This window comes from Drosophila hydei, unplaced genomic scaffold (assembly GCF_003285905.1).
Source record: "Drosophila hydei strain 15085-1641.00,03,60 unplaced genomic scaffold, DhydRS2 tig00000243-arrow-arrow-pilon, whole genome shotgun sequence".
NCBI lineage: Eukaryota > Metazoa > Arthropoda > Insecta > Diptera > Drosophilidae > Drosophila > Drosophila hydei.
This window is the reverse complement of record NW_022045693.1, coordinates 879,670-901,338: the sequence shown is the minus strand read 5'-3', so window position 1 is coordinate 901,338 and position 21,669 is coordinate 879,670. Positions and strand designations below refer to the sequence as shown.

The following is a 21,669-nucleotide window of genomic DNA, read 5'->3' as shown; positions in this document are numbered from 1 at the left end:
ATTCTAGATTTATCCCAGAAGCTGTTGCTAATAAGTTAACTCAGTTTATTTAATACGACTAAAATATCAATTGTAAATAAAAAAAGTTCAACGTTTAAGAAGTTAAAATTTTATTTTGTGCGCAACAAATAATATATCTTTATTAGTTTGTTTGTAGCAACACGCGCACATCTCTATCACGAAAAAAGAACCAGATCATATTGCGATTGCAGCTGCGTTTCACTCGCTCACTTTCACAATCCACTAAAGAAATATATAATAATATTTTTCAGACGCAGACGCAAATAAGTATTTCCACAATGAGTTTCTTTAATTATATATTCGGGCCAAAATTGTACATGGAGTACCGTGGTGTGCCTGAACCGCAGGTATGAAGTAAACAAATTGTGGAATTGGAAAATTCTAATCAGTTTTTCTATTATTGTAGAGGAAAATGTATGAGCCCGGTGCAGCTGAAAAATTTGGTGAACAAATCTTGTCAACGGTAAGAGGTGTCTGTGCATGTGTGTGTGTGTGTTTGTTGTGTGTACGTGTTGTAATACGTTTGCTAATTGGGACTTTTGTTGTTTCAGCTTTCCGTGGTTTGGTCGGTCAGTTATTATACGTCACCGCTGATCTTCACATTTCTCTATAGGCGCGGCTATTTTGTCGCTGATTCGATTCCTACGCTTGCCAAGCTCACAACAAGCGTGGGATTAATAGTCATAATATCATTATTTATGCGCGGCGTTGGTCGTCGACAGTCTCGTGCTTATACAAACATGATAAATGCTTTAAATTCGGCCAAAGAGAATAGATCTTCGGATGCACTGCGTCGATTTGATATTGAGTTCTCTTCCTGGCCAGTGGACTTTGATGTGAAGGCCATAGCGGGGTGAGTTCCAATGCAAAGGCTATGTTTAACAATATGTAAAGTACATATTAATATTTCAGTGATGCTAAAAAGCCCACAACTACTGTAAGTCGTCGCGAAAGCTCGAGCATTGCCACTTTGCCATGCGAGTTGCTTGCCTATATAGCCATACAAACCTTCGGGCTGTCTCTGATCTATCCCGGCTCTGTAAAGCTGCTGCAGAAGTTCATGAGTATGTCTGCCTGGTTTCCTTGCCAAAGCAGAGACTGCAATGCACCCGTTAATCTAGCACTAATATTTTCTACATTGCAGGACCCGCATTGATCTCTGGTCGCGCCAAGCTTATCGAAGACGACAATGGCATTCGCTATAAAGTAAAGACAATTGATTCAAATGAAATCGATACGCTCTTCATTGACAATCGCAATGACAATGTAGGCAATGGAAAGACCCTAGTCATTTGCTCCGAGGGCAATGCTGGTTTCTATGAAGTCGGCATAATGGGCACACCTATTGCATTGAAATATTCAGTGTTGGGCTGGAATCACCCGGGTTTTGCCGGCAGCACGGGCAAACCGAAACCGGATCAGGATAAAAATGCCATAGATGCTGTGGTGCGCTTTGCCATGAATCATCTGGGCTTTGCCATTGAGGATATTATATTGTATGGCTGGAGCATTGGCGGCTTTAGCACACTGTGGGCTGCTTCCATTTATCCCGATGTTAAGGGAGTGGTGGGTGTATAATTAAAAAAATATCTACTAGTTTATAATAGCATTTTGTTGTTTATTTTTAGGTCTTGGATGCCACCTTTGATGATGTACTCTACCTTGCGCAGCCGCGTATGCCCGCCAGCTTAGGCGGCATCGTCCGCATCGCCATACGCAAACATTGCAATCTGAATAATGTTGAGTTAGCTGTTAAATACAATGGTCCGATGCTATTTATACGTCGGACAGAGGATGAAATAATAGCTGAGTAGGAATAATACTGGTTTTCGTTTGCATTTCATATGCATATAATATATTTTTATATATTACCTTTTGCAGGGACAACCGTATTGACACGAATCGTGGCAATTATCTCACACTGGGAGTGCTTAAATATCGCTATCCCAATTTGTTTAAAGCCGCACAGCTGTCGCATGCCAAGGCTTTGCTTGGAAAGCCCATGGAATCGTATAGCTATAGCGTGGCCGAAGAGAAGCTGTGCATGTCACGCCTTATAACCTATGCCTCGGATGAGGGCAAGTCGTATCCCATGTTGATTGGAGCCGAATACAATGACGAAATGCGCAGCCAAATGGCAATATTTTTGGTAAGCTTACAATTTATTATAAAAACTTTTATTGCTCATCATAATAATCTCTTCAATTTATGTATAGCTGCGCAAGCATTTACGCGACTACAATTCGTCACATTGCACTCAGCTGCCGGGCGAGTTCTTTAGCATTCCATGGGACATACCCATCGAGCATGGCTTTGTATTTACTTAAGACCCTTATTTTTCATTTTTGGCAGTCACAAAAAAAGTATGGTATTGGAGTGTTTTTTCGGGGGTCCACAATATTTAGTTTAAGAATTAGTGCATTTTAAACTGCTTATTAAATTATTAACTTGGTCAAAGCCCTGTTGTACAATACAATAACTGGTGTAAAATTGTCTTATACATATTCACACACAAGTACATATACATATAATAATATAATATATATAAAATGAAATAAATGTCGCAAACCAATCACAGTCACAGCGATTAGCCCAATAAATGGCTTCGTTGGTGGAAAAATCTATTTCTATATATATTCTATTAAGGTCATCTTAACAATTGATTCCTATGAATTTTTCTTTGATCCGCCAAATCCAGAGAAACCCATTATTGCTGCCATATCGTCGGGCAGGCCAGTCGTTGCGAATTCATCATTTTCCTCTGCTTTACGTTTCCGTTCTTTTCTTTTCTCCTTTCGATGCTCCTTGTAACGTTCCTCTTCCTCCTTGGCCTCGCGCAATCTCTTTTCCAGTTCGTAGTCTTTTTGTTTTTCAGCCATTTTTTGTTTGTTCTGTTGAAAGCGATCTTTCACCTGGTCAACGGTGCTGCGCTCTACCTTCATGGACATGCCCAGATTACGCTGATGCTTCTTTCCATTGATGTGATCCAGAAAATTAATGGAATCCTTGACCACACAGTCGCACACATTACAATAGTAGCCGCCAGATTGTGAGGTAGGTGTGTTTTTGTTTATCACAACGCTTTTGCCCAATTTGCTGTCTAAGTCGACCTTATAATCGCGTCTCTTCAGGTTCTCGCGTTGAACGGGCTCTATTTAAAAACAGAATCAATAAAGTTCTATAAATGGATTCCCTGATTTCAATGTGTGCCCTACCTTCGTCCTTTGGTGCCGCTTGGTTAAGCAGGCGCTCTTGTGCCAACTTTTCATACTCGTTCTTATTCCATTTTCGTCGGTGATCATCTGGTCGCATCGTCATTTTACTTTCTTTGCTCGCTAAGTGCAATATTGTACAATAAATGTGTTTTACACTTTATATGTGCGATAAATATGCTATAAATAAGTATCGATATATTTGGAGACGCAGGGTTGCATTCGCTGCTTGGCGGCAGGGGTTGAGTTTGATTCTTGATATGCGTGCGCTAACTATATTGCAAAAAATTCATATTATCGATGATCTGTTATGACATCTAATCATTCATTCATCTTGATTTAAGTTATTTTTAACTTTATTACGTTAATTCAATGAATTTGGTATAAGTATCGATAATTTCAATGTTGCAATCGTTGTTGGGCGGGTGGAGTGGTTGACTCTGATTTTCGATACGCTTGCATCTATCCATGACTATATACATATATATGATCATCATCTGTTTCATTGCATTCCATTGTATCTAGCAGGTTGGGGATGTTCTCAATCACAGCATTGGCATTTGCATCAGTTTCGATAGATTTCTCGTGATGTGCCGATTTCTTTTTGGTGTGAACACTATAAAGAATGTTTAAATATATATCAACTATCAGATAATTAAGGTAAAACAAATTACGATTTATGTCTGGTTAAATTGTCCTTTCGTGTAAAGCTGCTGTTACACTCTTCGCATTTGAAGCATCCCGTATGTGAAGATATGTGTCGATAAAGCGTGGATTTAAGACTAAAAAGCTTGCCGCAGCCTTTCTCCGAGCACATATACATTAATAATATGTCGCTGTGACTCATACTGATGATAAAGGAATAAAAAATTTGAATTTGAAATAGAGAAATAAACTTACTGATTATGTCGATCTAAAGAATCTTTGCGAGAAAAAGATTTGTTGCATTTTCTGCAATAATATAGTGCAGTGGAGCCTTGCTGGTGCTTGGCAGAATGTCGTTTCAAAGTCCATTTTGTATTACATTTTACACCGCAGCCATCTTCGTCACAAACATATTTTTGGTAATCCCAGCTCATCATGTAGAAACGAACTTTAAATTGAGTGACAGCTTGTCGCTGCCGATTCTATGCTAATATAAACAATCAAGGTCAATGGTACAAAAAATTGATTACACCTGGAAATAAACATATATTCAATAAATAACTTACACTAATTAAATCATTTACTTACCGGGAATATTAAAATTCAGCAATTTGCATTTTTTAAATCAATTTTAACGAAATTACGACTGCGACGCACCACAGCCTCATCCACCAAGTTACAAGCGATGAAATGTATCGAATAGTTAGTATTTTGAATTACAAATTATCGATTACACGTGTAAGTTTTTCTATCGGTATTTTATTGATTTTACAAACAGCATTCTTATTGGAAGCAAACGTTTGGTGTTAGTTCAAAATTGCATTTAATTAAATATATATGCAGATTAGTGAAAGCAAAAATTAAAGTAATTAAAATATGGGCGCTGCATTTTTCCCCGTGCTGTTTTTCACTGCTGTTTGGGGTGCTGTGGGCATTGGAATGCCCATTATGACACCAAAAGGTCCACATCAAAATTTAATACGCTGCATCCTGATGTTGACTGCGGCTTGTTGCTGGCTCTTCTGGCTGTGCTGCTACATGGCCCAAATGAATCCATTGATTGGTCCCAAACTGAAGCGACATGCCATTGCAATGATTGCTAAATCGTGGGACAATAAACTCGTCGAGGGTTAAATGTAACTCACCACATAAAATATCCGTTGTTGTTAATCAGAAATGTATAAAATAAATAAATCAAATAAATACGCTTAAATTGTTTCGTTAATGTTCATTAATTAAATTTATTTACTTTAAAACTGATTTTGGCGCGACGAAGACTGCCAACTTAATCAAAATATACGCTCTGAGCAAAATGAGAGCTTGAAACTTGCCAACTCGATCGAAATGAGTTGCCCGAAGAGAGTGTGCGAGGGTGAGAGTCGCTGCCTGCGCCTGTGCAACTGTCCATATTTCTCTTTGACCTGCGTGCCGGGCTCATCTTTAACTCTCTTTTGCAGCTAAGTCGGTTTATAACTCATATTGGATGTTAGTTTTCTTGCAGCTGCGGGCGCGTTCAGTTGTTTTTTCGGAGAATATGTATGTGTATATCGTTTAACGTGAATATTTGATCCGTTAAAATATTAGTTGAAAAAACATATTTGGTGTAAACTCTGCAAGTGTGTTTCATTGATTGACTGCCCTAATATATGTTTCTTATTGGAAATTATTTAACTGATTTGTTATGTATTAGGATAAGAACTAAGTCAAATGGAACTAAGCAACTTAATAAACCAATTGGACTATAGCGAATAAACTAAACTAAATGGTAAGTAATACACTTAGAAAAATAACATATATATCTAGAGTTTTTACCAAATATGTTATTTATATGAATGATTTTTTAAATTTCTGTCATTTTTGTTGAATTTAAGTGATCTGCCAAGCGAAAAATGGTTCGTAGTTAGTTGCTCCCTGCTCATAAACTAGTTAGACATGCATTAAGCTAGAAAAAAGTGGTCGCACTTAAAGTTGAAGGTACAAAACTGGTTACATTACCGAACATGTTAAAAGAAGTAGCAGAAAATATGATTTTCTTCGCAATAAAAACGATTAAAAAAATAAAGCCATAAAGAAACGCTGGGCCATAAAAGACAAGACTCATATGCTTGAGGTGCCATAAAATGTTGGAAAATTAGAAAATACGAAACACAACTGAAAGAAAACAAAGCAAAGGGCGAACTGACCAACAGAGTTTGATACGCTTCCAAGCTTTCAGCGTCGAATAAACAATGTAGAATAGAGAATCTCGCTTCCAACATTCTCTTTGTCCATGTTTCTTTTGATGTCGCTAACCGTGCGCAATTACGAACAACATCTGATGAAGTGGGCCAATTGGCGGCAATGGAACCCGTTGCTCCATTATTATTATGCTCCGATCCGATAGCTGATATGTTAAACTGAACAATTAGGCAAACAGACTTGCCGGAAATTGATTTCTAAATGGAGCAAGCTGTTAGAGATAAAAAGCGGAAGCTGTAAAGCGTCTTACAAGACTGACTCATTTAACAAAATCGATATGAAAATCGATCCAAAAATTCGCTTAGCCAAATGTGAAAGTCCAACTGCATGAATCAGCTATCAACATGCACCGAAACCAAAAACAAAACCAAATCCGACATCAACTTGAAGACAGCTCAAAATTAGCTAAAATCGGAGTTTCTTTGCCTGACATGCAGCTGGCCACGCCCCCTTCAAATCGGTGTCAAAGAGACGACAATTTTTTTTTGCTGTCTGAGCTTAATTTTAATTTTCCCTCGTTATAGTTTTCAGTTTTCAGTTTTCAGTTTCGTGACGGAAGTGGATCAAAAGAGAAATACTAATTGAAAAATATCTTTCCTCTTCTTTTCCTCTTTTTTTTTTTATAAAAGGAAAAAGAAAAATTTTGATTTTCTGATAAGTAAATAAATACTAATAATAATAAATATTTATATATGATTTTTCTTAAAAAAAGGATACATGTATATAATCTATTTCTTTATATATACAAAAAAAATTATTAAATTTTTTTTATATTATTTTTTATATTTATTTTTACATACATTTGTTTTATCAATTTCAATTTGCAGAAATGCTTACCTTTTTCTTTTTTTATCTGTTTGTTTCTCCAGATCAAAAATTATGCAAATTCTTTTAGATTGTCAGCTTTATGATTTGTATTTTCTTTATTATTTGTTGTTGTTTTATTTGCGCTTGATTTCATTTTTTGCGAGCAAAATTCTGCGTTAATGAAACACTTTCGCTCGTTAAGCTCGAAGCCTGAGTCGCAAGCTCCCTTTGAAGAACTCCCCGCTTTCCCCTCTTGCCCTCGCTTCGTCTCCACTTTACACCCACTCACACACTGAGACTGTGTAGAATCGCAAATTGGCAAGAAAGATTGACTCGATCATCATGAGCTAACCCAAATTACAATTGACGTTGGCATCTTTTGCTGGTCAACTGTGCCGCACGATTCGCGGCGAAAAGACAATGAAAATAAATGACAGCCCGAGAGCCGGACAGAGGGACAGACGGCCGGCGGACATCGCAGCGACTGCTGTGATTCCAGCTGGGCAGAGAAATAGAACATAACGCTAAACTGCAGCTAAATTGCATTCAAATGATGTAAAAATCGCAGCTAATGGGCAGATCTTTTGTTTCGCCAGCCAAGCCGCGTCTCGCCGACCTCAAATTGTGAGTCGCTGCAACAGCAGCAGCAGAAGCAGCAGCGGTAAAGCAAATGCACTTCGAGACGAAACAACACAAAAAAAAAACGAGTAAAAAGCCCCTGTGAGGAGTGCTCGACTAGGAGATACCGTGAAAGCTGCCCCAAACTGCCGTTCCTGGCTAAAAAATGAAATAAAGTTATCGATTATTATCGATATTAAGGACATTAAATGAACAAATGTGCAAAATTTAACCAGTCTAGCGGGAGCTGATGTATTTATTCAACCCATCAACTAGATTAAGTATATATAAACCAGTATACCCTTTTCAATGGGTAAACAGTAAAATAGAGAGAAAGAGAGAGATAGAAAGAGAGAGAGAGAGAGAGCAAAAAGTAGAAGAAAATGAAATGCATTCGCTCATCTGCGTGTCATGCATTTTGATCGTGGCTTTAATTACACTTGGTCTTTGGTTCTTGTCTATCTCTCGCTCTCTCTCTGTCTGCTGCTTAAGAAATACACTCAACTCGTTTCTTATTTGCATTTCTTGTGCACACTTTCAGCTGGGACTAGATATTTTTATAGTTACCCCAACTGCATTTTATTTTTCAAATAAAAACTTCTTTTTCATTCTGACATTACACAACACTGATAAAAAGCCGTTTTGCCATGCACAGGGTGACTATACTATATTTAGAGTTCAGTTGCGCACGCGCTTCAAATTTTAGTCAACTTAATATTAGCGTCACACTACACTATGACAAATCCAATTGGCCAAAAATCGCCATTAAACCTTTCTAACAACACAGGGTAACTAAACAATTTCTGCTTGCGCGCCAAAAGTTTATTCAATTTACCAAGCTCAAATCAAAAACCGTTTAGCACTTAGTCAACGCCATTTTGTTAATTTGTCTGCCAGCACTGTCAAAAATAACCGTTTAGCACTTGCTCAATGCTGTTAGCAGTATAACAGTATAAAGAACAGCAACAATAAATACATAAACACAGGGTGACTACACAAAATTTTCTGCAGCTCACATGGCTGTGAATCAAATAAGTAATTCCAGCCAAATTCTGTTCCAGTCTATACACACGCACACTCAGCCTCGCTCACAGACTTGCACACACATGGCTGGGAAAGAGCGACGGCTTGAGATTTGTTTGCTTTTAATTGCATACATATTTAGTTTGGTTAAAGCGTAACGGTTAATGCTTTTAATGACTAAGCCCACCCGCTCGCCTCCCATCCCATCTATTCAATTCGCGTGTAGATGAGTTTGCTGCAGTGTCGTTCGTCTAGTCATTCCAAATGAAATGCACTTTTCGGTTCCAAGCTCCAAAGTTCCGCATACGGAACTTTGGTGACGTTTACCAGCACTTTTAAAGATTATCGCTGTCGGTGTCGTCTCTAGCTCTGCCATTGCTCTTGTTGTTGTTCTGCTCTAATAAGGCGTTCAAAACGAAACGCCGTTAGAATGATTATGAAATTGCAAAGCTGTGTTGCATATTGCATTTTAATGCATGCGAAACAATTACTTACTATATATTATACAATTATTTTCATTCATGAGTGCGCACTCATACTGCGCTACTTTTACCACAGCTCATTCAATCAATGGATTGCATAAATTTACCTCCCAATCTAAACCTATAAATCAGCAACATAATTATGACATCTCTCTAACCAGACGTGTGCGAAAAAATAATAAATAAATGAATACTTTCAAATTTAGGAAATTGGTTGATTTTTTTCTTTGTGGTTTCATTGTTTGGAATGCTTTATTTTCGATCTTCTAGTTTTTTGACGAAAAATAAACTTTCCATTTCGCTGGCATCTTTTACTGTTTTTTTTTTTATGTTGATAAACATTTCCAAATGTCGAAATGTTCACATTTCACTTTCTTCGTCGCTGACACTTTGTGTGGCCATTATTATTGAAAGTGGATGTGCTTGATTATAATCTGGTTCGAAAGATCGTTTCACAAGTTCCACACTTTTCAACACTGTTCGACAAACAGTCTCAATAACAATTCAACAATGACTATGTGGACCAAACAGGTTGCACGCTTCCGTTAGAAATTCGGCTAGACCGAATTCTCATCAATCATTCTTAGCTTCTGTGGCTATTGTTGTTGTTGCATTGCTTCCACAATTTCACCAATAGGTGAAAATCGGTTAATGCGAGAAATTTAATCAACTTACGCGTTGTCGACGCTGACAACGACTTAATGCCACCAAATTGTGAGTGAGTGTTGACTTTTTTTTAGCTATTTTTTACTTCACGCACAAAATTCAATTTGTTCTTTCTCCGTAAATACTCACGCTCACACACACATGCATACACAAATGTACATTCAACAAACGGTCAGGTTTCCAGTTTTGGGGTCTGGGCCTGCGCCTCGAGTGCCGACTCTTTGACTTTTTTGGCTCGCTCATTCGCTTCACTCCACTTGGCTCCTCTCCGCCTTGAGCTGCGACTGCGCAACTGGGTCAACGTCAACCCATGGCAATGGCAATGGCAATCGCAATGGCTTGGCCAAGCGCTTTTCTGGCAGCAGTCACATATGTGTGTCTGGCCACACTCCATAATGTTTCTTAGGCGCGTATGCGTGTGTGTCAGCACTTACAATTGTGAGTGCGTGTCTGTCAGTCTGGCCACACTCATTGGTTGTTCTTATACGCACACGAATACTAATACTTATAGACATGTCTGAGTATATGTGTGTTTGCTTGCTTACATTAATTGTACTTATACTGCAAGTTGTATATGAAGCTTTTTCTGCTTCGCCGCTTTGTTATTTTTTATGCAAATTTTTTGTTTTCCTCATGCGGAAAATGTGCCGTTTTATTTACTAACTAAATAATTTGCTATAAACTTATTAAGTCCCTGAAGATTTAGGCTAAATCTAAAAGTTTATCATGGCGGAGCCTGGAAATTCAGTAAATGAACATTGGTTCCCTTCATGACCTCATGGTTCAACTTTTATTAATGAAGATTAGTTGAACCAGTTCGACTCGCATTTCGAGCCTGCTCTGCAAATTTCAGCGATAGTTCATCTCAATTATCGGTCAAAACTGTTTAATTTTAAAAAGCCTTAACAGCTTTTGAGCTGTATAATAATCCAAGTCTTTCAATATTATCTTTAAGTATGCATCTGAAAACAACAGAAAACCAATTAGTTTCACCTGCAGAAGGCAGACAACATCGAACGATGGGCAAACAAAAATAACATCATCAGCGCATTCCAAGGCAGAACTTTTACTTTTGACAGTTCAGCAACGAGGCTTAAAACTCATAAGACTAACATTTTTGTTGCTGCTGAACGGCGCTCGCTGATCGCGCAGCTTGGCATCCCAGGTAGCCAACGCAAAGACTATTTTTACACAGGTTTCTCTAAGCTTTGATTATACATAGTGGCAATATAAATACTACGTATGTATATGACTGGCTGGCACGAGCAATAACCCTGCCCAGCCAGCCATCCAAGCCATCCAAACCCAACCCAGAACTGGTTTCTTTGCCTTCTTCAGCTTGTACTTGGGCTAAGAAAAAAGTCACTCGACTGTGTTCTGCATTTCGTTATTTTTTACATGCCCCTCTCAACATGAGTGAAAATGCCAACACAATTGTTTCGAATTTGTAGCTCAAGATGGGGCCTAGCTAGCGTATCCAAAGTGTTGGAGTTCTCTAATTAGACTTAGCCCAGCAACCTTTTTTTCTTTTGGTTTTGGAAATTTGGAAAAGCTTTCGTTTTTTACGACTGTCCAGCAAGCACTTGACTTGTTCCATAAGCCAATTATGACAATATATATATGTGAGAAAAATAATAATTTAATTGTGAAAATGTCAGCGCTGTGTCTCTAGAAAGCATTTTTGGAGTAGATTTATTTCAGGTAAACCGGTTAACAAGTTTCTGCTGCATAACAATTTTCCACACCTCGCTGTCATTCTTATTTTCTTTTTGTAATTTCTTTTACTTGGCGAAAAGTGAGAATTTTCATAGGATGGTGGAACAGGACGAGCCGGTTTTTTGGCCACCGGAAGCGTGCTTGAAAATTCCGATGAAGCAATCAGCTTTAAAGTTTAGACCAATAGAAAGCAAACTCTTTTCGAATCTTTTTTTATCGAAAGTGAACTAAGTAGAGAAAATTATTAAAGAGCAGTCTAATTTAGTTCAATGATTTACTGATTCACCTACAATTGCTTCTAATGAGATCCCTGTACTACTAATTAAGAACTGTCACCCTTATTCAACTGCTTCATTTAGAAAACTGTTCCTTTAAAGAACTGTAAGATGGCTTCGTTTAATAACTGGTTCATTTAAAATTAGTATGCCAGATCGCTTGATCAACTAGTTCACGTGGATATAAATATGCATATAAATTAATTTGACTTAACTTTGATTATAATTGATTCAACCATATCTTTTTTTCAGAGCAACTGTTGCAGATCCTAAAATTACTTACATTACTATTTCTGCAAAATGGATACGGTTTATGGGACCAAGAAATACTTTCAGAGCCTGTCTGGTGTAAGCGATATATATCGCACGCAGACATGTCGACAAATGGTGTGTATAATCAACTAACTTACTTCCTAACTATCTGCAGCTATATCTCGTCTATCTATAATTGTGAAAGAACGGTTAGCGGTGATACAACTTGACGATGAATAATATTAGATACTAATTTGCATGACAAGAGACTTTTTTCAAGCTTAACTAGGTTAAATATCTTCTGTAGAATAAAGAATTGGCTTTGATAAGCGCTTACGTAAAACCCACTCGAGATTTGAATTGAAGATGAAACGACAAAGAACTCAGCTGCATATTTATTTAGGCTTGTTTGATGCGACTGAAGCTGTTTGCATTACCCATTCTACAAACCAGATGCCAACTTAGTTATTAAGTCAAACAATTTCAACAGGCAAGAACGCTAAAGGTGAATGACTTTCTCTTCAAAGAACCAAACAACAGAACGAACGAACAAAGCGAAGAGAACAGAACGAGCGAGAGAGAGAAACTAACAAGAATTTGGCTAGGCTTGCAAACAGCTGTTGCGACAACAGGTTGTCAAAGTATATAGTAAGAGAGAGGAAGAATGCAAGAGAGGGGGTTGAAATGAAAACGACCTGTATCATGATGCTCCACAGCTAATGACTGCTAAAGGGCAATTGAAAAACAAAACAGCCAAAAAGAACAGGAAGCACAAGAACTTAATGGATCTCAAGATACCCTGTACTTGTGAGATATAACAAAAGCTCCGCGCTTCGTATGAAATATGAAAATACAAAAAACAGCATATTCTTTTAAAAAAAAATGATATGTATGTCCATTTTCCGTTCTACTGCCTGTTATGTATTGTCATTATACCCATTGTCAATATACCCATATAACATATTTTTAATAGCTACAAGGTATATCAACAAAATGGCAACTCATTAAAGTGTTACACAGCTTTAAAAGTCTTATATATCATCATAGTCTTATACAGAACTTTCACGGCTTGTCCCTTGTTTTTTACCGAGTGCAATGACTGACTAAATTAAATACGTAATACGCGGAAAACGGATGACAGCATTAATTAGTAAATGATGACAACTGCCAGCTAATTTTCTTATAATATCACACGATTGCAACTCTTCCAGCTAACCGTTAGAATTGAGGTAAACTCTAATCAAGGTTAAAGTCGAATGCTAATCAGATTTGTGATCTCTAGTTTTAGTTTATGGGTTGAAAGAAAGTATGCAAAGGTCTAGCGGGTTTTTTGAGAAAGTTTCGCAAGGCCTTAGACTCATTAGCCAAGTGCTTAGATAATTATCTGATTAGCACCGATTAATTGTTTTTGATGGCTTACCCAGACGTATGTTTGACATGTTTTAGAAACACACTTTAAGCAACATGAAAAAAGAAATTTTTTTCGTTTAGTTATGTGTGAGAGCAATGCTCTCTAACCAGGGCTGCAACTTGAAGACAGGAAGTTGACCTTATCAGTAATCCGAATCATCAATCATAATTGTTTAAAAACGATTCTAAGAAATTATAAATATATTTATATTATTTTAGAACACCTCCGAATACAATTATCAGAACACGCTGGGACGTCGTTCTCAGCTGGGCGCCTATTACCACATGAACAAACAGCCCTCGTACACAAACGATCATAGCATCAACAGTCAATACGGCGGCTATAATACTTGGGGTATTTGGCGAGATGGACGAAATATAGCGCCATCCACATTCTCAACGAAAACGCATGCGCACTATCCAAAGAATCGATCGTTCTCTATTATATTAACGACAGCGGCGTTTATTGTGCTGCTGGCGGTGATCTCCATAGCCGGGTTGGCCTTCTATTTCAGCTCTATTAAGGCCACTCTGGAGGATCGTAAGTATTTAGCCAATATAGATTTTATATAAAAAAAATTCCCAAAATGTTCGCGCCATACCAGGGCTGTCAGTAAATTTACAAAGGAACTGGTTCCATCAATGTTGCTCAGCATATGGAACTCCAATCCGATCTTGTTTTTTTACGTAGTGCAGCCCTAGATACTAAAAGAAGCCGTTTAATTTTTCACTTTTAAAAAAATATTTATTTATGTTACGATTTTTCTGCTACCTGTAGCTATTCTTGGCTTTGAGGGCTCCTTTCGCATTGCCAAGGGCGATTTGTATTCCACGGGTCTGAAATACAATCATACGACGACCTACAAGCAAAAGATTGAGTTCTATAAACGATTTGTGGAGCGCGCGCTGACGGATAACGGACTGCAACCACTACGCACCGATGTCTGGGGTTTTGGCGAGGGTCCATTGATAAAAGTATCCTTTCGCTTATTTCTGGACGTGCGCAAGCTGCCACAGTGAGTTTTTCATCAACCAATACTCTATAGATTTAATAATCTTCTCTATATCAGAAACATAATCAGCGTGGAGGAGTACATAAAGGAGTCTCTATTCCTGGAAACCTCAGTCAGCAAGTCGCTCTATCGTTCGTTGCGTCTGGACACCGAATCTGTGGAAATCAAGAGGATACTCGATGAGCAAGTGGTGCGTTCAGCAGCCATATTGAAGGAAGCTGTAAGTAATGTTAAACCTAAACTATAAAAGCTCCAATAACACTTTATTCTCTATACACTTTAGCAAACGGTGCCCACCAGCCAAACCCAATTGGAGAAGCGCCTGATGAAGAAGGGTACTGTACCTGCCGTACCACTTGCACCACTGCAAGGCAAAACCACATCCAAGCCACGCCCACCTTTACGACCCCATTCACCCGATGATGAGCCCGAAATAGATGTGGAAAATGCACCTGTTATACAAGGATCCTTTGAGGGTTCTTTTGAGATAACCAAGACGGATGCGGATATTGCACGCAAGAAGACTTCGCCAACGCGATCCTATCAAAGTAGCAGTCTGCCACCCAAGTCGATAGCAGTGACGCCCTATTCGCTGCGTGTGAAGCCGAAAAAGACGAGTGTGGATAAGCTGACTACCATAACGCCACACAATCCAATGATCAGCAGCTCAACAGCAACAACAACGACTACGAGAAATCCAACAACAACAACAACTAGAAGAACTACGACTAAATCAACCACACCTTCAACAACAACCACAACGACTACTACAAGCACAACCACAACAACCACGCCGAAGCCGTCGACAACAACAACAACAACAACAAGCACATCAACAACAACAACGGCGGCTCCCCCAGCAACAACTACGCCCAGCTCAACGACAACAACAACTACATTTATGCCTGCCTCTTCAACCGTGGTGCTGCCCAAATTGGATGCGAATCTGTTTACCACCTTCCCCATACTAGACACTCAACCATGGCGACCCATACATCGTGAGGTGCCAGAATTGTTGCCCGGACCACCACCGGCTTTCCCCACAAAAACGTTGCCAACTATGAACCAGATGCTACCACAACGTCGTATTGATGAGATAGAGCTGCCGTTTATAGCGGAAAATCCGACGCCCCCAGCAGCTGCAATGCCCGCCATGGGCGTAACACTGGATCCATTTGTAGCCCTTTCTGGATTTGTTAGCCGTCAACCGGCAGATGGAAAGTTGGATATGCCTACTGGTCAGAAGCCGGAGCAGGATATGCTCTTCTATCATAGCTTTGGCAGTCCCGTCTATATGCCTGGAACGGAGAACATTGAACGTTTGGGTGGAGCTTTGGTGGAGCCACATCCGCTGCCGGTGCCACTGATTGATGATGTCATTGTGCCACCGTTTAGACCCATCAACCCTACGCTGGGCGGGCTAAACAAGCTGCAGTTCAACATCGATGGCAACAATGAGAAATTCGAGCATTTAGGCGGTGGAGTCATAGCCAAGAAGCAGGAGAATGTTAGCAATACGGAGCCCAAGGTGGAGAGCACAACAGCCAAGTTGATCACTACAACAGTCACTAGTTCGACAACACCATTGAAGATTCAGTTAGATGCTGCGCCAACTCTGGCGCCCGTTCTTTCTGGCCAAAAGCCAGAAAACTCTGTACTCGCAGATACCATAGGAGAGTTCTTTATGGAGCTGCTAAATTTGCCAAAGGAGGGGAATGCCACAACTACAATGGAGCCCGACCAGGTGGAGTCACGCATTGAAGCTGAGGATAAGGAAGGAGACTTGGATCTGCCAGCGGAAGCTGCAAATCCAAGCAAGCCAAACTTTATGAATCTTAAAGAATTGATTTTACAGCGAAGCTCCACAACAACAACCACTACTACGACAACAACAACCACCACAGAGGCACCTGCCAGCACCACCAAACGCAATCGCATACGTCCAAATAGCGAACGACCCACCATGCTGGATGATTCCAATCTCTTTCCCTCCCATTCCAAATGGGAATTTGTTAACAGCTCGGCGCCTGTAAACTTTGGCTATGGAGGCAACATGCGGAAGGTGTTCAATAAAACACTCCAAGCATGGGTCTCTGAAGACGTGGAGAAGACGGAGAACTACACGCTGCACGATATCAAAACAAGGATTAATAATGCCAGCAATATTCAGGATATATCATTGATATTCGACACTTTGGCCTCCAAGCTGGGCATCACGCCCAGTGTGCCAATGAAATTCCCGCCTTTCTCGCAGAACAAACTGAAGCACAGCCAAAGGAATGAGACGAAGGCGAAGACGACGTCAACGACGACAGAATCCATGCCCTTATTGGAGTCGAGTGTGAAGAACTTTGTGGAGCTGCCTTTGCAACAACGTGAACCTTTCATCCGGCCCATGTCAAGTTTTATGGACGACGGCTCCACAGAAGTATTGGGTGCTGCTATTCCCGTTGTGGGCGAGGCTGAGGTGGAAGTGGTTGATCCCGTCAAGTATGAAGAGCTTTTGAAGACATCCCAGTTCGCGGAGGCAACATCGACGGAACCAAGTCCACATCGTTTGGTTACGCTGCTGCCCGTACGATCCAATTCCGGCATTCGCACCTACAAACCACCCACAGAGGAATTAGAGCAGGACTCACAACGGAGTCAGAGTCAAGTAGAGATTGCACCCGAATCCTCAAAGCCACGATCTAAAGGCAACAGTAGCATACGCCGTAAAACCAACTCGAATCAGAGTCGAAAATTTGGTCAACCACCCGCGGAGGCGATCGTTAAGGGCGGCATCAAGGTCACGGTCAAGAAATAAAATTCACTAAATGAAAAAGGAAGTAAAACAAAAACCAGCAACAATTTAGAATTGCGCTTCTAAAATATTTATTTGTTAAGTAGAAAATTTAAGAGCAATTTAATTAAATTAATTTAAATTAATTTCATTAAAATCTTGTTCGAAAATTGTTCACAAATCCGAAAAAGAACAATTTTGGAATGACAATTTCTTTAGTATTTGGCACAAAAAACAGCCAAACTTAAGTTAAGATTTTTTTATTTATTGTATACGAATTCGAATCTGTTTAGGTTTTTCATTTTTTATTAAGCACACAATAAAAAAAATATATTCTATAGCTTCAGCTTACGAAATTAAGTTAACAGTTTTAAAATAAGTTACATTTTAGTCAAAATACTTTAAACTCAAATAATTAATAAATTTATATGTAAACAATTGAATTGGGGTGTTTGAAATATCGTTATAACAGTTGCTTATCGATTATTTACTTGACAACATGCGGTCTATCGAAATCTATGCTTCCTGTGGTAACCCTAAATGCTTGGCTGCTTTATCTGATCCAGCCCTGGCAGATTGGTCTATTATTTCGCGGTTTTGGTTGTGAGAAAAAGAAAACAAATATTGATTGGCTCAAGAATTCTAAGTTGTTAATTACATTAAGTGTTATAAATATATTTAATTGAAACCATGGGTTGTGCTGAGAGTAAGGATGGCGAAGGTGAAGCTCAAAGTAATAGAAATAGACCTAAATATCGCTCCTGCACGGATGTGTTTTGGCTGGCTATTTACATACTGTTTTGGCTCTTTTTGGTAAATGATATAATTTGAATTAAATGTAATCTATTTTTATGATTAGGTGCATAATACAGGTTTGCCTAAGTGCTGCAAAGTTAGATATTTATTTTAAGAAAGTGAAAGCTGCAGAGATTAATCACACAATTTCGAGTTGTCTCATTGGAGGAGGGAACGAAGAGTGGAAGAGGTCGCCGGATGAAACAGATGCGTGTGACGTCATCGTGGTCATATGTGTGGGAATTGCTAATTTTACTAATGTAAAACTGTCCACAATGAATAAAGAGGTTAATATGCCTCCTCCTCCGTCTCCTCCTAGCCCTATACATGGTCATTAAAACTCTTTTAGTTTTTACAATTAGTGTTCCTCACGCGATTTGAATGCTCCATGTCAATTTTTAAGGCGTGGGCGTTGGCAATTTGACAGTAGCATAGACATACATATATTATCATATATTATACACATACAGTAGCACATACATGCCAATTTTATCACATAGTATTTCTAAGAGAATATAGATTAGATCATTGTCTTTTGTTTACTTTATTTGCAGATTGTCATTGCGATATTTTCGTTTGTGTTCGGCAATCCTTTGCGTCTAATTAATGGTTATGATTCCTTTGGCAATACCTGCGGAGTTAAGCACAATGAAAAATTTCAGAACTTTCCTTTATCGGGCATGAATACGATTGACAAACCGGAATTGCTTTACTTTGATGTTAAGGAGCTGAAAAAATCTTTGAAGATCTGCGTTAAAAGTTGTCCAAAACGCACGCTCAATCAGCCAAAGGAACTGCTGCAATATTATACTGAGACGGGCGCCCAATATTGTAAATATGATTATAATATGGCTCAATTGGATAGGCCGGGCATGACCAAGGAGGACAAGACCTTCAATACACTCGGCCCATGTCCTAATTTGCCCATCTTTGAGAGGTAACGCAATTATGCATTAATTGAAAGTTATTCAACGTTTCTTCATTTGTCTTCTAGCTCACCCGTTCTGCATCGTTGCGTGCCAAAACAATCCAGCAAGGAGGTTAAAGAAATGTACAAAATGCTCAACAATTGGGATGTAGCCCAACAATTTCTTGGCGATATATACTCCACCTGGCACATCATAGCGATTGTCTGCGCTGTTTCCCTGCGTATGCTTTCAATCTATATTTCAAACTATAAATTAAAAGCTAGATTAATGTTATCTTTATCTAGTCATATCCATTGCCTTGGTCACCATGATGCATTGGCTATCCCGCATCGTCTCGTGGCTCATTTGTGTGCTGGTTATTGTGGCCAGTGTAGGCCTGACAGCAGCTCTCTGGTATGCCTATTATGGTATACGCAACAAGTCAAGCAACACGCAATACTCACAGCTTGAAGAGTTTCTACGTAATCAACAAGCTGTGCTCACACTCGCTGTGTTAGCCACCATAACTATGGTAAAGTATAAGACATACTTTATATACATAATATGTACAGCTAATAATTGTTTTGCCCTGCTTTACAGGTTGTTTTGCTGGTCATTATTTATTTCCTTAAGAACAAGCTCTCTGGCCTAGCTGCGCTCTTTGAGGAGGCTGGCGTTTGCATGATGAATTTACCAGGACTTCTAATAGCTCCGCTTTTGGCATTCCTGGTGCTCATTGCCTTTCTTTCTTTTTGGGTGGTCGTTGTCATCTGCTTGGTAACGGCAACGACTCCCGATCAAAGCCCCATTGCGCCGTTTCATAGCTCTGCTGTGCATCCATCTCTGCCGGCCAATGCAGCTGCAATGCTGGTCAATCAAACCGCTCCCAGCACCGATGAGAGAAGTAAGCAAGCAATCTAACTAACTATAACTATACACTCTAGGCTGTTTAACTATAGCATAAGCTAATTGCGACCTAATGTTGCCTTAGATTATAAATCATATCACCAAAAAGATCTGCCAAATTCAAAATCTTTTAGGTCTTACTTCAACAAATATTAATCCTCTGCATATATTTTTGTTTTTGGTTTGTTATTCAAAATCGGGTTATTTAAATGTGTAAGTGTTTACAACAAGCTTTCATTCTAAATTGTTGCATGCCTCATATTGTATTCACTTTCTATTATATATTTATCTTTTGTAGATACACTTGTATTCATTTATAGACATATGAACATATTTAAATAACTTATTTATGCTATTTCTTATATAAATCTGTATGTGTGTATATACTTATTTGATAGCTATTTCTATTTGCTATGTTTGATATATATGAACATCTTTGAAGCAACAATTAATTAATTACATTAATTCTAACTGTTGGATGTATGAACATTATTTATTTATTATGTATTCTGACGTCATTAACAATTTATGCTGCCTCTTTTAGCGATTACACGCATAGAGTATGCAGATGCGAGCGCTTTGCGCAGCATGTTCTGGATTTATGTGGTTGGCTTGATTTGGACAGTGGAATTCATCTTTGCCTGCCAGCAATTCGCATTAGCCGCTGCTGTGGCCTTTTGGTACTTTGGCAAGCCGACAACAACGCCAACCATTTACGCAATTGGCAAATTAATAAAGTACCATTTGGGCACCGTGGCAAAGGGTTCTTTTGTAATAACCATATTCAAGATACCGCGATTGATATTGACCTATCTCTATGCCAAGTGAGTTTAAACTTTATCTACATAAAGAAATATATGTTAATTGTGTTTACTGTGTCTTCAGATTGAAGAAGGGTGAGGATAAAGGTTCAGAATGCGCTGCCTGCTGTTTGAAGTGCTGCATCTGTGGCTTTTGGCTGTTGGAGAAGTTTATACGCTTCCTCAATCACAATGCTTACACTGTGGTTGCCATTGAATCCATCAACTTTTGCCCAGCTGCCGGTATTGTATGTAACAGTCTCCCTTTTAGTTATATATTCGTTTTATTTCACCTGTGTTCTTTCTTTTCTCAGGCCTGGAATGCCATGGCCACCAATGTGCTGCAAGTTGCCACAATCAACAGCATTGGTGATTTCATTTTGTTTTTGGGCAAAGTTGTAGTGGCTGCTCTATCGGGTCTTCTGGGCATATTTATGCTGAAAGATAAGCCGGGCTTGAACTTTTATATGGCGCCTGTCATCCTGATCATAATATTCTCCTTCTTCATTGCACACATTGTGCTGTCACTCTTTGAGGTAAAAGAAATATGCATTGAAAACGATCCGTAGCTAATTAATTTTTAACTTAATTGTCAGATGGTTGTCGATACGCTCTTCCTGTGCGTCTGTGAGGATAAGACTATTAATGGACGCGCTGGCCGTTGGGCTCAAAGCAATTTGGCCAAACTGGTTGGCGAGGAGCCGCTGCAGCCTGGCGAGGAGCCTCCAATCCAGGTGTACGAGATGATGCCCATTAACAAGCAGCCGTTTAGCATTACTCGACTGCCGCCCTCTGATGCTGAAGTCTCCCCAATGGCGGAGTAACTCATCAATTTTTCCATCCAACAATTAAAGACGCTTTGTTCTTCTATATATTCCGTGCTCCCATCATAACTAAGAATAATCTTTGTTAAAACTCTTCTATCTCCGTGTGAACAAAAAGAACTTTACGTACAAATCGTAGGAAAAAAGCAACATATTTATATATATTTATATCTACGCATATATTATATTTTGTAAAACATAAACGAAAGTAACTGAGGCACAATATTGTAAACGTATTTATTAAATGTATTCAGTTTTTTGTATATGTATGTATTT

General features: G+C 39.0%; 6 protein-coding genes across 7 annotated transcripts; 4 read left to right on the top strand and 2 right to left on the bottom strand.

Annotated features, from left to right (window-relative positions):
* The first annotated feature begins 19 nt into the window (after positions 1–19).
* LOC111597418 (phosphatidylserine lipase ABHD16A) lies at positions 20–2,371 on the top strand. Its single transcript, XM_023312114.2, has 8 exons — positions 20–368; positions 428–484; positions 573–874; positions 934–1,085; positions 1,166–1,587; positions 1,650–1,831; positions 1,903–2,170; positions 2,238–2,371. Exons 1-8 carry the CDS (start codon positions 300–302, stop codon positions 2,346–2,348), a joined length of 1,563 nt encoding a protein of 520 aa, XP_023167882.1. The 5' UTR covers positions 20–299; the 3' UTR covers positions 2,349–2,371.
* Positions 2,372–2,672: 301 nt separating this feature from the next.
* On the bottom strand, positions 2,673–3,428 carry LOC111597421 (zinc finger matrin-type protein 2). Its single transcript, XM_023312117.2, has 2 exons — positions 3,237–3,428; positions 2,673–3,172 (listed from the first exon to the last, which is right to left on the bottom strand). The coding sequence occupies exons 1-2, from the start codon at positions 3,337–3,339 to the stop codon at positions 2,688–2,690; spliced, it is 588 nt and encodes a 195-aa protein (XP_023167885.1). The 5' UTR covers positions 3,340–3,428; the 3' UTR covers positions 2,673–2,687.
* A 207-nt stretch (positions 3,429–3,635) lies between these two features.
* On the bottom strand, positions 3,636–4,545 carry LOC111597429 (zinc finger protein 107-like). The gene is made up of 4 exons (XM_023312127.2): positions 4,467–4,545; positions 4,134–4,410; positions 3,908–4,081; positions 3,636–3,849 (listed from the first exon to the last, which is right to left on the bottom strand). Exons 2-4 carry the CDS (start codon positions 4,313–4,315, stop codon positions 3,696–3,698), a joined length of 510 nt encoding a protein of 169 aa, XP_023167895.2. The 5' UTR covers positions 4,316–4,410; positions 4,467–4,545; the 3' UTR covers positions 3,636–3,695.
* A 110-nt stretch (positions 4,546–4,655) lies between these two features.
* LOC111597428 (V-type proton ATPase subunit e 2) lies at positions 4,656–5,099 on the top strand. Its single transcript, XM_023312126.2, has one exon. It carries the CDS (start codon positions 4,755–4,757, stop codon positions 5,010–5,012), a length of 258 nt encoding a protein of 85 aa, XP_023167894.1. The 5' UTR covers positions 4,656–4,754; the 3' UTR covers positions 5,013–5,099.
* A 211-nt stretch (positions 5,100–5,310) lies between these two features.
* LOC111597422 (flocculation protein FLO11) lies at positions 5,311–17,222 on the top strand. Its single transcript, XM_023312118.2, has 6 exons — positions 5,311–5,643; positions 11,956–12,090; positions 13,585–13,906; positions 14,144–14,381; positions 14,436–14,598; positions 14,662–17,222. Exons 2-6 carry the CDS (start codon positions 12,004–12,006, stop codon positions 17,182–17,184), a joined length of 3,333 nt encoding a protein of 1,110 aa, XP_023167886.2. The 5' UTR covers positions 5,311–5,643; positions 11,956–12,003; the 3' UTR covers positions 17,185–17,222.
* A 505-nt stretch (positions 17,223–17,727) lies between these two features.
* LOC111597425 (CTL-like protein 1) lies at positions 17,728–21,652 on the top strand. Of its 2 annotated transcripts, none has more exons than XM_030223605.1 (9): positions 17,728–17,973; positions 18,510–18,892; positions 18,950–19,104; positions 19,169–19,395; positions 19,464–19,767; positions 20,329–20,593; positions 20,655–20,817; positions 20,884–21,105; positions 21,166–21,652. In XM_030223605.1, exons 1-9 carry the CDS (start codon positions 17,851–17,853, stop codon positions 21,391–21,393), a joined length of 2,070 nt encoding a protein of 689 aa, XP_030079465.1. In that variant the 5' UTR covers positions 17,728–17,850; the 3' UTR covers positions 21,394–21,652. The 2 variants fall into 2 exon arrangements, with proteins under 2 accessions (XP_030079465.1, XP_023167891.2); XM_023312123.2 differs by having other exon boundaries at positions 20,314–20,593; positions 21,166–21,650.
* The last annotated feature ends 17 nt before the right edge of the window (positions 21,653–21,669 follow it).